Source organism: Trachypithecus francoisi, unplaced genomic scaffold (genome assembly GCF_009764315.1).
Source record: "Trachypithecus francoisi isolate TF-2019V2 unplaced genomic scaffold, Tfra_2.0 Lachesis_group12, whole genome shotgun sequence".
NCBI lineage: Eukaryota > Metazoa > Chordata > Mammalia > Primates > Cercopithecidae > Trachypithecus > Trachypithecus francoisi.
In genome coordinates, this window is record NW_022681457.1 from 16252836 (window position 1) to 16269245 (window position 16410).

Genomic DNA, 16410 nt, shown 5'->3' on the forward strand with positions numbered 1-16410 from the left:
TTTACAGATAAGGAAGCTAAAGTGGAGGGACTATGAGGAAGTGCCTTGCACAAATGTCATGGAGATAGTGAGTGGCCCAGACAGTCTGACTCCAGAGTCTGTAGCTGGGGTCACTATAAGCCTTTTATTTTAATTTAATTTTTGAGACAGGGTCTCTCTGTTGCCCAGGTTGGAATACAGTGGCAGGATCTGGGCTCACTGCAGCCTCTGCTTCCTAGGCTCAAGCCATCCTCCCACCTCAGTCTCCCAAATAGCTGGCACTACAGGTGCCTGCCACCATGCCCAACTAATTTTTGTATTTTTTGTAAAGACGGCGTTTTGCCTTGTGGCCCAGGCTGGTCTCAAACTCTAGGATTACAGGCGTGTGCTCAGCCTCATTATTTTAAATTAAGCAAAATACCTTGACTTTTTTCAGATGTTACTTAAGTTGCAATAACATCATAAAAGTATTTTCCCATTTTCCACGTTATAAGAAAACTTTAAAATCCTGTTCCTAACTCTAAAACAAAGCCTCACATGCCCTTGGATGCGTAACAACCCATTCTAAAAAGCACTCATGCATCTTGGTGTGGAAACGGATCATGAGAACTCTGGAGACCTGGCACTCAAGTAGTTAAGGAAATGACAGTTTCAACAGATTTCTGCAAAGCTCCTTGATGGATAGCCAGCAGGCGTTTCTTCCATGAAAACACAGAATATTAATGGAGCCCTTGATTTACATTCTAAGCCCGATTTACACAACGGTTTTGTTATGCACCAGTCTTTGTCCCCAAGTATTAATTCTGCTAAATATTTCCCAGGCAGTCGCTGCTAGATCCCCCCAAGGAATGAGCAATGATAATACAGCCTGTACCTGCTATTTTGCCAGCACCCCATTTCATCAATTTATGGCAAGAGGTAAAATTGGGAAGTTCAGAAATGAGACAGTAGGGCACACAGTTTGAGTATTTCTGTCTTTTCTCTAAGGAGATGCAGCTATTCTGCAGGTGCCTCCTAATTCTTGTCCGTGGCATTTCCCAGGAAAGTTGTCAAGCCTCTTATCAAGAAAACAAGATCCAGGTCTTGAGATAACAAAGTTAACAGCAGAACCTGAGCTCCCAGTGGGGGGATTTCCTAAGTCGTCTGGTGTAAGGGAAGTGTCTAAGGGGTAATTAAGCATTTCATATAAGTGAGCTTGGTCAACCCCCAAACCACCTGCAAGGTGGGTACCATTAGCACGAGTGTCCCACTGATGGAGAATCTGAGACACACATAGGGCAAGTAATTTGTCTGAGGTCACATCCCCAGTAAGCGAATCTAGGATTATGTCTCTTCAAGGCTCTGATCTTTTCGCCACATCACACTGCCCCTGGCTACTAGAAGAAACACTGGCTTCCTGATTAGGACACAGGTTTCATTCAGCCTGACCTTGGGCAAACTGGTGTCCTCCCTGTATTTCTCTCCTTCTTGTAAAATAAAGAGAATGGGCACCTGTTTCAAGCAGCTCAAAGGCTCATCCAGCCAGTCTTCTCTTCACTCAGCAGGACCAATCAGAGAGGAGGGGCACCTGTCCTATCCTCAGGTGTCTTGCGAGTCAGATGACACGTGGCAGGTTCATTCCTGCTCCAGGCCCACTTCCCAGCTGAGAGCCAAGGCCAGCTTCAAGTTTACCTAAACTCTAAAGCTCCAGGATTCTATATCATCCTCAAGTCAGTGCAGGCCTTGCACATTAATCAAAAGTAAAATTCACTGGCTCTCTATTCCTGGAATCTGGTTTTTAAAAGTGCTTACAGTAGGCTAACCTCCCATAAACAAGCAAGCTTATGGGGCATACATTTAAAGTTAAAAAATTATTTAGCCAAAAAATAAGAATAAAATTTTTTTAGCCAAAGTGACACACTACTTGGGAGGCTGAATTGGGAGGACTGCTTAAGCCCAGCCTGAACAACATAGCAATCCCTGCCTCTCTTTTTTTTATTTTTTGAGACAGGGTCTGGCTCTGTCGCCCAGGCTGGAGTGTAGTGGTGCCATCTCAACTTACTGCAACCTCCACCTCCTGGGCTCAAGTGATCCTCCCATCTCAGCCTCCCAAGTAGCTGGGACTCCAGGCATGCGCCACCATGCCCAGGTAATGTTGTCCAGGCTGGTCTTGAACTCTTGGGTGCAAGTGATCCGCCGGCCTCAGCCGCCCAAAGTGCTGGGATAGCAGGCTTGAGCCACTGCTCCCACGCAAAAACCCTGTCTCTTAAAAAATAAAAATAAAAAAATTTAAAGCACCCATTTGCATGAATCCTAATTTCTCACATACTTTAGGCTAACTTGGTTAAAGAGATATACATAATTTAGTTTTATTTATTGAAATCACTTTTGCAGAGGCCAAGCAGTGTAGTGAGAAGGACCATTTTTGGCCAGTGCCTGCAATCTAGCTGTTATTATGACAGCTGTGCATCCTCGGGTAAGTTGCTGAAATAGATCCTCATGCTTCCTCATCTGTAAAATGAGATAACAGCATCTGCCTTGCACAATTGTGAAATCTGAAAATGGTATATAAAAGTGTCTAAGAGTGGCCAGCTGCAGTGGCTCACACCTGTAATCCCAGCACTTTGGGAGGCTGAGGCAGGAGGATCACTTGAAGCCAGGAGTTGGAGACCAACCTGGGCAACAAAGTGAGAGCCTGTCTCTTAAAAAAAAAAAAATTAGCCACTGTGGGTGGTGCACAGCTGTAGTCCCAAGCTACTCAGGAGGCTGAGGCAGGATCGCTTGAGCCCAGGAGTTCGAAACCTGTTGCCTGAGCAACATAGTGAGGCCCCATCTCTAAAAAATAAAAATAAATTAAAAATTTAAAAAGTGCCTCACACCACAGTGGCATATGGCAGATCCTTCATAAATAAATGGCCAGCCCATTAAAAGCAGAGTGAGCACATCAGTCTGATAATGAACAACTAAAATTACTAAAAGAAATGCCCAGCTACAAAGTGGACCCAGAAGAGGCAGCTCTTGCACCAGGAGCTCTCAATTGACTTTGACTGCACATTACAATCAGCTGGGAAGCTTTAAACTTCCCAGTGCCCAGGCCATACCCTACATGTAACCAAACCCTCTGGATGGGACCCAGGTAATTCCAATGTGCAAGGGTAAGATCCTCTGTCTTGTAATCTAGTCTTACTAGGTTTGCTCTCAGAATGCACGTCTCCTAGCCTGAAAATCTGAGGTATTCCAAAGGAATCCTGGGCCCGGAGCTCCAATGGCACCACTGGGAGCTGGTAGGGCTTGGCTACATTCATTAGAAAACCTGATGCTGGCCAGGCATGGTGGCTCAAGCCTGTAATCCCACGACTTTGGGAGGCCAAGGCAGGCAGATCACCTGAGGTCAGGAGTTCGAGACTAGCCTGACCAACATGGAGAAACCCTGTCTCTACTAAAAATACAAAATTAGCCAGGTGTGGTGGCGCATGCCTATAAGGCTGAGGCAGGAGAATCACTTGAACCTGGGAGGTGGAGGTTGTGGTGAGCCGAGATCGCGCCATTGCACTCCAGCCTGGGCAACAAGAGCGAAATTCCGTCTCAAAAAACAAAAAAAACAAAAACAAGAAACCTGATGCTGTGTGCTTGGAGGCAGGCAGGGTTCCTCTACCAGTAACCAGCTGCCCGGAGGCTGTTTAGCAGGTGGAAAAACTGGTCAAAACAACTGCAGTGCACTGGGAATTAGCTCAGGGGCCTGGCCTCAGGGAGCTCACCATCAACAAGAGGCAGGACCACTGTACAATGAGCTGTGTATACACAAAACAAGAAGGGATGTGATCTGTGCGACCAGAGGCAGGAGAACCACTATTCAGAGCTGCCAGGCAGCTTTCTAGGAGGTGCTGGCTTTGAGCTTGGTCTTGATAGATTCTTGTCAGATATGGACATGTAGAGAGCCTAGGGGGCCAAGGATGGAAAACTTGGTTATGTTCCTTATCTAGGATGCAGGAGCAATGAAAGTAGTTGGCATTGCTAGGGTAGTTCAAGCCTGCTCCATTTTCCATAGAATTCAGGCAGAGAGTAGCTTTTTTTTTTTTCTTTCTTTAAACCAGCTTCTACATTAAGGACACAAGAGACCAGCTTTTAATATTCACTCCACTGTGGCTCTAGGATCCAACTCTGCACCTAGGATAAGGTCACCATGCCAGTTGAAGCCTGCTGCCCCAGTACTTGAGGGAAGAAATGGCTTAAACCACATTTTCCTAACCACCCGATTTTTTATGTGGGGGGTGGGGTGTGTGGGAACAGTCAAAAAGGAAAGAAAAGGAGTAGGAAGCTGTTGCACTGTTAAAATGGCAGATGTTATCATTGTTTCAAATTAATGCGCAAGGCTCATTCCAGTAGTTTCACTTTATTCAATCAATAGAACGTGATCTCAGTGGTTAAGCTGTCTTAATAGGGCCAGGTCTCTTGAGGTAGTTTTTGGGCCATCTGTTAATTACATCGACTTTCCAGGAAACAGACTATGGAGAATGAGAGGAATCAGACTGCCTGTCACAAACCTCTCGTAGAACCCCCTAGTGACACCTATAAGGACGTTACAGATCTAGTTCCAGACCTCACAGATCTAGTTCCATTTTCTCAAGTTACAGATGGGGAAACTGAGGCCCCAGCAGGGGGCGGGGATGTATCTAAGTCACCAGTGAGTTGGTGGCAGTCAGGTCTCTTGATTCTTTTCCCCATACTCTCAGCCCAACTTCTCAGTGGAGGGGCGCTGGCAGGCCTGCTCTCTGGACAGAATGTAGCAAAAGGCCCGTGGTCAAACTGATACGGGGTGGGGAAGGTTGGGGGGCCCTCAGCCATCAGCCATTCTCATCCTACACATGAAAAACTCAGCTGAGAGAAGGGAAGTGACTTACCCCCTCAGGGTAAGACCCAAGACTGCAGCTTGGCTCTCTTGCCTCTCAGCCTCCTAGTAGAAGTTTCTACAATGGAATACAAAAGGAAAGGTATTTGGTGGCATGGCCAGTCTGGAGAAAAGCATCAAGTTAATGACTTTAAATACAAATAATCTGAACACATGACTAGATAAAAATTGGTTTCCCTAACGTGATCTCACCCTCCATGAGCTGTGCTGTTTCTGGAGAGAACAGTCCAGGAAAGGGGTGTAGGAAAATGCAGTGTTAGAATGAACACCAAGATTGCAAGATGGGGGCGGGGTGGGCTGGGGGCATTTAGATAGTCTGCACTTGGGTCAATAAATCCATGACTCCATCTTTGGTGAGGAAGACCACCTCACCAGTGTTCTGACACCAAACCTCAAAATGTGCAGGGTCCTCCAGGGCCCTCTTGCCAGCAATGATCACAAAGGGGTAGCCAAACTTGTTGGCATCTTTCAGTCTGTTTCCGATGGTCAGATGGGTCCTGTCATCCAGCAGCACCTCCCCGTGAAGCTGAGGCACTGCCTCTGTGATGTGGTCGCACAGCTGCCCTATGAGCTCAGAGGCCGCCTCCTCCTTACTGCCCTTCTTAGGGGGGATGAGGCAGGCTTGGTAAGGGGCTAGTAGGCTGGGCCAGCGGACACAGTCTTCTGTAGAGAGGACTTCAATGGCAGCAGCCAAGATCCGTGTCACACCCAAGCCATAGCACCCCATTTCAGCCAGGGATGGTTTGCCATAGACATTGGTAAACTGGGCATTGAAAATGGATGAGTACTTGGTACCCAGGTAAAATGTGTGCCCCACCTCAATGCCTTTGGTTTCAGTCAGTGGGCCTTGGCAAGCAGGGCAGTTCATTTGTGACAAGTCTAGTGTCTCCATGTTGGCTGAGAAGCTGCAGTGGGGACAGATGGCAAGCCGGTCCTCTCCAATATCCACAGGGAGCTGGAACTCATGAGACATCGTGCCCCCGATGCTGCCGACATCAGCCTGGACCTTGACAAATCGCAGCCCTAGCCTGCTGAACAGGCTGCAATAGGCATCACACACCAGGTTGTAGGTCTGCTGGGCAGCCTCTGGGGAGGAGTCAAAGGTGTACATATCCTTCATGTAAAACTCTCGGCCACGGAGAAGACCAAAGCGGGGCCTGGGCTCATCCCGAAACTTCCTTGTCACTTGGTACAGCAGGAAGGGAAGCTGCTTGTAGGACAGTTTCTTCTGGGCGGCAATTAAGGCTGTAATGGCTTCCTCGTGAGTTGGTCCTAAGCAGTATTCCTTGCCATGCCTGTCTCTAAGTCTTAGCAGCTCCTTGCCCATCAAGTCCCACCGGTTGGTGGCTTGCCAGAGCTCTGCCGGGCTGAGGCTGGGCATGTTGACTTTCTGGCCCCCGATGGCCTGCATCTCCTGGTCTATCACTCGCACGAGCTTCTCCATGGCACGGACGGTGTACGGCAGGAGGTGATAACAGCCAGGGCTTGCTGGGTAGATCAGGCCCACCTGCAGCATCAACCGCTGGCTCTTACAGGTCAGGTCACCAAATTTGTCCTGCAGGGAGAGCACCTGGTCTTCCCGAAGGTTCTGTGGCTGGAACACACGAGACAGCAGCAGGCGCCGCCCTCCTCTTGGGGCACAGTGGTGAAACCTGCGAGGAACATACCCAGAGAGCTGGCGGCTGCAGGTGGCCAGGGCGGGCAATGCTCTGCATCTTGTCAGCAGCCCTTCCATGACACCCTGGCACCGGGAAGCACGGGCACCTGGAGAAAAATGAGTTGTGTGAGAATGAGCATCACCCGTGTTCCAACACCACGAAGCAGCCAACCCAGTCTGCTCTCAACAAACTTTGAAGACAGCCACTGATTTTGCAGATAGAAATCCTTCCATTTCTAATATCCTGGCAGATCAAAGCACTATTTCTCTAACCTCTTACTTCCGTTTTTGAAAAATCAATATTTTCCTTATTATAAAAACATTAACAACATCCTGTGGAGAGACAGCATTGTGTAGTGACTGCACAGTCTCTGGAATCAGGCAGCCTAGATTCCAGTCAGGCCTCCCACGGGCTGCACCCTGTGTAGCTGGCGACATGTGTCTTAACCCCTCTGTGCTATTTCTTCATCTGTAAATGGTAATAACAACAGGACCTACCTTCTAGGCTTATTGTGGACACTTAGAAGAGTTATAAAAAGTTCTTGGAACAGCATCTGGCATGTACTATGAGCTCAACTAATGCCTGCTATTATTATTATAGAAAACTGCGGGGGGGAATCTGGAAACAAATGGGCACGCTGGCTTATGCCTGTAATTCCAGCACTCTGGGAGGCCGAGACGGGTGGATCACCTGAGGTCAGGAGTTCGAGACTAGCCTGACCAACATGACGAAACCCTGTCTACTAAAAATACAAAAATTAGCTGGGCACACGCCTGTAATCCCAGCTACTTGGGAGGCTGAGGCAGGAGAATCGCTTGCACCTGGGAGGTGGAGGTTGCAGTGAGCGGAGACTATGCCACTGTATTCCAGCCTGGGCAACACAATGAGACGCTGTCTCAAAGGAAAAAAAAAACAAAAAGAAAGGAAAGAAAACTGTAATCCCTCAGCAAGAAGTCACCTGCAGCTGACGTTTTGTTGCGATCTGTCTCTTGCAAACCCTGTCCTTTGCACATCCCTCTCTTGTCCCTCTACCTGCCCCAACATTTAAATGTCATGGGCCTCTTCCCTCTTCACAGCACATACTCCCTGGACAGCCCGCATGCTGAGGGCTGACTCAAAATCTCCACCTGCCTGCCGGAGAATACATCAGGCAGGTACTTCAAACTCCGTGTCCCAGAATGAACTCAGCATTCTCCCCTCAAACCCACTCCCCCTCCAGCACTGCTTGTCATTGTGAATGGCACCAAAAGTTGCACTTTGCCCAAACCAGAATGTGGGGTTCACCTGCTCTGCCCCTCTCTGTGTCCCACATTCACAGCCCTCTTGGCCCTGTCATTCCTACCTCTTCATTTGCTGTTCAGTCTGTCCCCTCTTCTCTCCACAGCCTCCGCCCAGGTCCAGGCCACCCTCATCTCTCACGTGGACGGTTGCAACAGCCTCCCCACTGGTCTCCTGGCTTCCATTCCTGCCCTCCTTCAATCCATTCTCTATACTGCAGCCACAGGGGAGACTTCCCAAGCACAGATGCTAACAGCTTTTCTTGGTTAAAATGGCCTCCTGCTACCCTTAGAATAAGGTCTAAGCTTCTGACCTTCAGGGTGTGCACAGCCCCACATGGCTGACCCCCTTGGGCCTCATCTCACCACTGACCCCTCTCTGATCCGGCTTCGCCATGTCCCCTTTTTGAGATGGAGTCTCGCTCTGTCACCCAGGCTGGAGTGCGGTGGTGCGATCTCTGCTCATTGCAAGCTCTGCCTCCCATGTTCACGCCATTCTCCGGCCTCAGCCTCCCGAGTAGCTGGGACCACAGGCACCGGCCACCATGTCCGGCTAATTTTTTTGTATTTTTAGTAGAGACAAGGTTTCACCGTGTTGGCCAGGATGGTCTAGATCTCCTGACCTCGTGATCCGCCTGCCTTGGCCTCCCGGAGTGCTGGGATTACAGGCGTGAGCCACTGCACCCTACCCCATGCCCATTCTTAAACATACTGTCCCTTTTGCACAGAACACCCCTCTCCCCTTTTCCTGCCAACATCTAGTCATCCTCCAGGCCTCAGGATAACCATCCTCTCCCCAGGAAGCCTTTCTTGTCCCACTCCCCAAACCCCCAAAGGGCTGGCTTTTCCCGCGCAGCCCACTTGTCTCCTAGGGTTCCTGCCCATTTGGCTGCCTCTCTTCTCCTAGACACTTGGCTCAGTGCAGCCAAGGACCTGTCTAGCTTGCTCACCACTGTATCTTCAGCACGTGACAGGGGCCTACTAGACACTGTCCAATAGGCAAGTATGTTTCTCTGATTTCACAAAATAATCTCACATTTCTAATGGCAGTACAACATTCCATTGATTGACCACATCAAAAATCAGTAGTTGGTTTTCTGTTATACATAATCTACAATGAAGAGAAGGCTTTTTTTGTCATATATTTGGGAGAGGCATTGAAGAATGGAATTACTGAATCAAAGGCTATAAATTCTTTTGAGATTTTTTATTTGTATTGCCAAATTTAGTGAGTACCTCTACTTTTCAGCACAGTCCATGCAACAAAGCTCCCGGCAGTATGCTGGGAATCGGTTACTGATTCCCCTCAGCTCTAGGGAGGTGGGATCTCCCAGCTGGTTACCTCTAGCAGCCTCAGGTCCTCCAGCTGGTTCTCTCCAATCTCAAGCAGCCTCATCCATTTCCCCTGTGCACTGTACAAATGTTTAAAGGTGGTGAGGCACTGCCACAGAGCCCTAGTGTGGTGTTGTAGGAACGTACAGGCCATGGAGGCAAGGCACATGTGGATTCACCCCTGGCTCCATCACTTCCTTGTGATCCAACCTTACTTAGGCCAGTGGCTCCAGCCAGAAACTCATCCTTGATTCCTCCTAAAGCAAATGAGTCTGTCTCCAAGGTTTCCCTTAAGTCCACCCCCTCCTTTCTGGCCCTTACTGCCTCAGCATTGGGTTAGCCCCTCAAAACCACTTGCTACGTGACAGTTGCCCAGTGGTTCTGAAATCGAATCGAGCATCAGAATCACTGGAGGGCTGTTTTTTTTTTTGAGACAGAGCTCACTCTATGACCCAGGCTGGAGTGCAGTGGTACAATCTCAGATCACTGCAAACTCCGTACCCCCAGGCTCAAGCGATTCTCTTGCCTCTGCCTCCTGAGTAGCTGGGATTACAGGCATGCGGCACCATGCCCAGCTATTTTTCATATTTTTAGTAGAAACAGAGTTTCACCATGTTGGCCAGGCTGGTCTCAACTCCTTGACCTCAAGTGATCGGCCTGCCTCGGCCTCCCAAAGTGCTGGGATTACAGGCTTGAGCCACCATGCCTGGCTGGGCTTGTTAAAACAGTAATTGCAGAGGCCCATCTCCAGAGCTTCTCATTTAGTAAGTTTGGGGTGTGGGCCGAGAACCTGAATTTCTAACAAGTTCCCAGGTGACACTGATGCTGCTGGTCCAGGGACCCCAGTGGGAGAACCACTGCAGGGGTCTAGCTGTGTACCACGGATGACTAACCTCATAAACTCCATGAGGATGACAGCTATGTCTATTTTATACCAAGTTTTATCTGCGGCATTCAGCACAGTGCCTGGACACAGTGGACACTCAATACATGTTCTTTTTTTTCTTTCTTTCTTAAAAAATAGAGATAGAGTCTTGCTATGTTGCCCAGGCTGGTCTTGAACTCCTGGCCTCATGCTATCCACCTGCCTAAGCTTCCCAAATTGCTGGGGTTACAGGCGTAAGCCACTGTGCCCAGGCTCAATACATGTTCTATCAATGCATGAACTGAGTACTTATTGAACCCTGTCAGTCCAGTCTCCGTATTAGTCTCCAGCTAAAAAGACAGCTGACCCAATCACTCCCATTTACAATCCATTAACGGATGGCTCTCATGATTTTCTCAGAATGGCACCAAAGCTCTTCATATTTTGATCCCAACACACTTCTTCCAGCTTCTTATCCTAGCATTCCCCAAGTTGCTCATCATTCTTGAAACAGATTGACCTCCTCAAAACTCCCAGCAATTCCAACTCGAATTCAAGGTTCACTTATTCTAAGAAACTTTCTCCAACCCCTCTAAACAGAGAAAGTCACCTCCTCTGTGCTCCACTGCACACACCTCTTTTTAGTAACTGTACTAGAATCATGTCCAATAATATTTTTGAGGAACTATCGTGTGCCAGGCATTGGAAACAAATGATGTTTCACATACTTTTTTTTTTTCTTTTTTTTTTTGAGACGGACTCTCGCTCTGTCGCCCAGGCTGGAGTGCAGTGGCGCAATCTCGGCTCACTGCAAGCTCCGCCTCCCGGGTTTACGCCATTCTCCCACCTCAGCCTCCCGAGTAGTCGGGACTACAGGTGCCCGCCACCTCGCCCGGCTAATTTTTTCGTATTTTTTTTTTTAGTAGAGACGGGGTTTCACCGTGTTAACCAGTATGGTCTCGATCGCCTGACCTCGTGATCCGCCCGTCTCGGCCTCCCAAAGTGCTGGGATTACAGGCTTGAGCCACCACGCCCGGCCACGTTTTTTTTTTTTTTCTTTCTAGGGGTGTGTACAGGGGCCAGGAGGGGAGGTCAGTGTCGATATTTAATATTCTATTCCTTGATGAAATTACAAGTTCATAAAGTTTTTTTTTTTTTTTTTTTGAGACGGAGTCTGGCTCTGCCGCCCAGGCTGGAGTGCAGTGGCCGGATCTCAGCTCACGGCAGCTCCGCCTCCCGGGTTCACGCCATTCTCCTGCTCAGCCTCCGAGTAGCTGGGACTACAGGCGCCCGCCACCTCGCCCGGCTAATTTTTTGTATTTTTAGTAGAGACGGGGTTCACCGTGTTAGCCAGGATGGTCTCGATCTCCTGACCTCGTGATCCGCCCGTCTCGGCCTCCCAAAGTGCTGGGATTACAGGCTTGAGCCACCGCGCCCGGCCCATAAAGTTTTATACATCTTTAGATTTCAGAGTCTAGCATAACGCCTACTATTTAGACTATTACTATTTGTTGATCAATATGTTGATAAATTAAGAGCAAAGTAAAGGGGTGCAATGATATAATTCTCTGGATAATTCAAACGAGAGCTTTGAGCCCTCCTCCTCCACGTTCAGCATGTCTGTCCTCAGACCCCTCAGCTTATACAAACAGGAGAATAAGTAAAATTATCTCAATTTTTCAGTTACCTACAGGGAATATCTAGAAAGCAATATAGTAACTAACGTATGCAACACTTTAGGCTCCGGCAAACAGCTTCTGAGTCATTCAGTCGATTTTTTTGAGTACCTACTCTGTGCGGGACACTGTCAGCCCTTCCAGGCCAGGCCTTTTCAAAGATTCTTTGACTCACTATTGCCCCCTAATCCGAAAAGTTGTACATAAAGCGTTTACAACGGTACCTGATACATAATATTAAGTGCCACAAAGTGCTATTATTATTATGATGATGCCCAACTCAGAAAAGGGAGGCTCTGAGATATAAAGTCGTTTGTGTCAAGCCACACAGCAAATAAGCGCAGGGTCAGACCTGGAAGGCAAGGTCCCCGCCTCCAAATCCTACAGTTTCCATCACGAACTGTTCTACATTAAACAGCAATGGAACCTTAGGCCTAGTTCTAAGAACCGGCTCGGCTTTCACTCGCTCGGGGTCCCTGGTCCAATCACTTCCCTCCGGACCTCCGTTTTCTCCAACATATAACGGGAAGGCTGGCTCAAGCAGCAGGTGTCACTTCGAGAACACCGTGTGACTCTCACGACGACCGAGGGACAGACCAGGAAGTGCTGCCCTCATTTTACAACGGAGGACACGGAGACCAGGAGACGAGAAGTATCAAAAGTTTACGTGATTCTCAGCCCGCCCCAACTCAAGGACGGGATGCAAGTGGGAAAATGGACAGCAGGGTCCTAGGTCTCCGCGCCCAGACCGCGTGCCCGCTTCACTTCGCTGCCGGCGCCCGTCCCTCAGGTCTGGCAGCCACCCACGTTCACCTACCGCAACCGCCAGCCCACGCCGCCCGTAAGACTGCCGCCGCAACCGGGCCAGCGCGCTTGCGCCTCGAGCAAGCCCACCCTTAAGCCCTGCCTCCTGCCCTTCTCCCCAATCGCAAAGCCGCGCTCACGGGGGCGGGGCCGAGTGCAGGGGCGCTCTAGCCCCGCCCCACGCTAGACGCGCGTGAGAGATTTTCCGGAAGTGTAGTCAAAGAGAGAGAACCCGGCTTTCCTCAAGATCGATGATTGGCCAGGGCAGCCAAGAGTAAATCACCGTTCCGGAAGTACTTTCTAGGAACTTGGGAAGTGTAACTCTATGATGATTTGAGAGTGATGTTCCCGCCCACTGCCAGGCCCCGCCCACTCCCCAATAGGAGAACTGCTGGCGACAGTGTAACCATGACCACACACTGGGCAACGTAGTTTCTAATCTATCTTATGATTTTTATGGGCTTTCCATTTAAATAATATAAAATTGTGAAACAGTTGGAGAAAGACTCCTTTATTACAGTGCCCGAGACAGTCTTTAAGACACGAAATCAAACTTCCATTCACCAAATATTTTTTGAGCAGCTACCACGTAGATGCCACTGTGGTAGACACTGGGGACAGTGAAGTGAACCAAACAGACACAATTAGCTGCATTCAGTGTAGCTTGTGTTCTGGAGAGGACACAGTCAATAAACCAATACAGTGGAATTTAAGCAGGGCAGGGAATGGGAGCGAAGAACTCAGCAACCAAGATAAACAGTATTTTATTTTATTTTATTTTATTTTTTTGAGACGGAGTCTCGCTCTGTCGCCCAGGCTGGACTGCAGTGGCCAGATCTCGGCTCACTGTAAGCTCCGCCTCCTGGGTTCACGCCATTCTCCTGCCTCAGCCTCCCGAGTAGCTGGGACTACAGGCGCCCGCCACCTCGCCCGGCTAGTTTTTTTGAATTTTTTAGTAGAGACGGGGTTTCACCGTGTTAGCCAGGATGGTCTCGATCTCCTGACCTCGTGATCCACCCGTCTCGGCCTCCCAAAGTGCTGGGATTACAGGCTTGAGCCACCGCGCCCGGCCACAGTATTTTAATACAAGTGTTTTTGTTTTTGTTTTTGTTTTTTGAGACGGAGTCTCGCTCAGTCGCCCAGGCTGGGGTGCACTGGTGCGATCTCGGCTCACTGCAAGCTCCGCCTCCCGGGTTCACGCCATTCTCCTGCCTCAGCCTCCCAAGTAGCTGGGACTACAGGCGCCCGCCACACCACGCCCAGCTAATTTTTTGCATTTTTAGTAGAGACGGGGTTTCACCGTGTTTGCCAGGATGGTCTCGATCTCCTGACCTCGTGATCCACCCGCCTCGGCCTCCCAAAGTGCTGGGATTACAGGCGTGAGCCACCGTGCCTGGCTACAAGTGTTTTTTTTAAAAAAACAAAATTAATGCAAAAAATCCATGGCAAACAAAATATCAAAATTTAAAAGACAGAATCTGTCATTCAGATGGTGCTAAAGGCTATAAAGAAAAAATTAACTAGGGAAGGAGAATGGAGTAGGGGGGTTAAGTGTTTGCAATTTTTTCGTTGTTCTTTTGAGACAGAGTTTTGCTCTTGTCGCCAGGCTGGAGTGCAATGGCGTGATCTCGGCTCACTGCAATCTCATTCTCCCGGGTTCAAGCAATTCTCCTGCCTCAACCTCCCGAGTAGCTGGGATTACAGGCTCCCACCACCACGCCCGACTAATTTTTGTATTTTTAGTAGAGGCGAGGTTTCACCATGTTGGCCAGGCTGGTCTCGAACTCCTGACCTTGGGTGTTCCACCCACCTCGGCCTCCCAAAGTGTTGGGATTACAGGTGTGAGCCACCACGCCTAGCCAAGTGTTTGCAATTTAAAATAAGAGGATCAGGAAAAGCCTCATCAAGTAGGTGGCATTTTAGCAAAGACCGGAAGGGGTTGAGAGACAGAGCCTTGCAGGGGAATAATTTTCCAGACACAGGAAAAAGAAATGCAAATGTCCTGAAGTGGGAACTGCATGTTATATGACTCTACCTAATAACAACTACAGTTATTGAACGCCTAAAACGTACCAGACCCAATACAAGACACTGGTGATTCTGATACTGGCCCCAAGAAGATCTCAGCTCACCAGGATCTTCCAGGAACAACTCCCTGTGATCACTGGTGTGATAGGGGCTGAGCAAACCCCTGTGGGAGCGTAGGGAAGGAAGGCTTCACTGAAGAGGTGACCTTTGAGCTGGACCTGAAGGATGAATGGGGTCTACCCAGACAAGAATGGCAGTGGGACTGGAGTGCAATGTTCAGGCAGAGGGACCAGGACATTCAAAGGCACAGCTCAGGAAATGATGAGCTCAGGAAATGATGAGGGAAGCACGGGGTGTGGTGTGGTTTACATCTTTATTTCTCCCAGCTCCTCACACAGAGTTTGGCACACAGGCCAGAGCAGTGATTCTCAACCTTGACTGCATTAGAGTCAGTATATGCACCCACTCTCAACCCCTGTCCCGAGATGCAGGTTGTAGATATGGGGTGGGCTCAGACATTATTATTTTATAGTTCCCTGGGAAATTCTAACGTGCAGCCGGGGTTAGATCTGCAGGCCTAGAGAAAAGGCATTGGATGACCTGGTGATGGAGGGGGCAGGGGGTAGATGCCATGTTATTATCCTGGTCTTACAGTTGAAGAAAACACAGCTCAGGTGGAGCACACAACTACATCTGCCCAGCAGCTAGGAGGCCAGGCAGGGCTGGGGTGGACCTGAGCTCTTTTGTCTCTAAGAGCCTTGCTCAGCCTCTACAGCCCAGTGCTGTGGTAGGGGCTTTCCCCAAGGAGTGCAGTCCCAGAGGTTTCACTGGACTGATATTCCTCACTCCTCCTCTTTGGGGGTAGGGGGCAAATAAACTTCAGAATTTCTTGGATCTACATATCCAAAGTACCCTTTAATTTCTCCCTGCTCCTGTGCACGTTATTACATTCCTTCCAATCCTGGAAAAGCCAGGCAGCTGTCCTCAGCACCCTGAGGTGTTAATTATTTCTCAATTAACAGTCCCCAGGCTGTAGAGCATAGTGGTGTGGAGAGGCCTAATGACTTGCCGTGTTTATACACCCCCACATCTTCAGAGCACTTTACCAATGGTAACTAATTAATGCTCACAACCCCCTTGGGAGGCAGGCCAAGAATGCTGTATTTTACTGTGAGATTGCAGGAGGCTCTGCAGCTCCAGGCTGCAGAGTCCTGTCAAGACGGCCATGGAGTAGATTTGCTCCCCATTGAGAAAGTCTAGGGTGGTGGAGATCCCAAGGTCATGGATACCCAGAATCTAGCCCTGTTGCTGCTAGAGACTTCCTGTGTGACATTTCAATCAATCAATTGATCAGAGTTTATTGAATGACTTGATTTACAGGGCTCATTCATGGTTAAAGCCCCATGACATATAGACATATATTCAGATCATCTGTTTGTAAGATTAAAGGTATAATAAGATAATGACTCTTAAGTAATTAAATGTGATTATGTACGTAAAGCACTCAAAGGGCCCCTGGCACACAGTGCTCAATACAGCATTAACCATTGTTAATACTCCCTTGCATCTGCTGCTCCTTTACCTGGTGGCTATCCCCACAACCCCTATTTCCACAGAGCTCACTCCTTCACCTCCTTTGAGTCTTTGCTGGAATGTCATCTTTGAAGCCAGAACTTCCTGACACCCTGTTTTTCGCTACGATCTACTCTTACTCCCAGCACCTCCAGCACTCCTGATACTCTCTCTCTTGCTTTATTTTTCTTCATAGCATTTATTGCCATTTAATATAGTAAATATCTTTCCCATCTTCTGGTTTACTTGTATTCTGTTCCCCACCCCACCCCTAGCCCCAGTAGAATGTAAGCTCCATGAGGGTAGGGATTTTTGTTTTTCTTCACTGCAG

At 48.8% G+C, this 16410-nt stretch overlaps 1 protein-coding gene across 1 annotated transcript; it reads right to left on the bottom strand.

Moving 5' to 3' along the window:
• Positions 1-4335: 4335 nt before the first annotated feature.
• On the bottom strand, positions 4336-12901 carry PARS2 (prolyl-tRNA synthetase 2, mitochondrial). Its single transcript, XM_033225016.1, has 2 exons — positions 12493-12901; positions 4336-6631 (listed from the first exon to the last, which is right to left on the bottom strand). The coding sequence occupies exon 2, from the start codon at positions 6600-6602 to the stop codon at positions 5175-5177; it is 1428 nt and encodes a 475-aa protein (XP_033080907.1). The 5' UTR covers positions 6603-6631; positions 12493-12901; the 3' UTR covers positions 4336-5174.
• Between the last annotated feature and the right edge of the window lie 3509 nt (positions 12902-16410).

Coding starts and splice junctions, on each gene's coding strand:
- PARS2 (XM_033225016.1), bottom strand. CDS start 6,602: ATGGAAGGGCTGCTGACAAGATGCAGAGCATTGCCCGCCCTGGCCACC.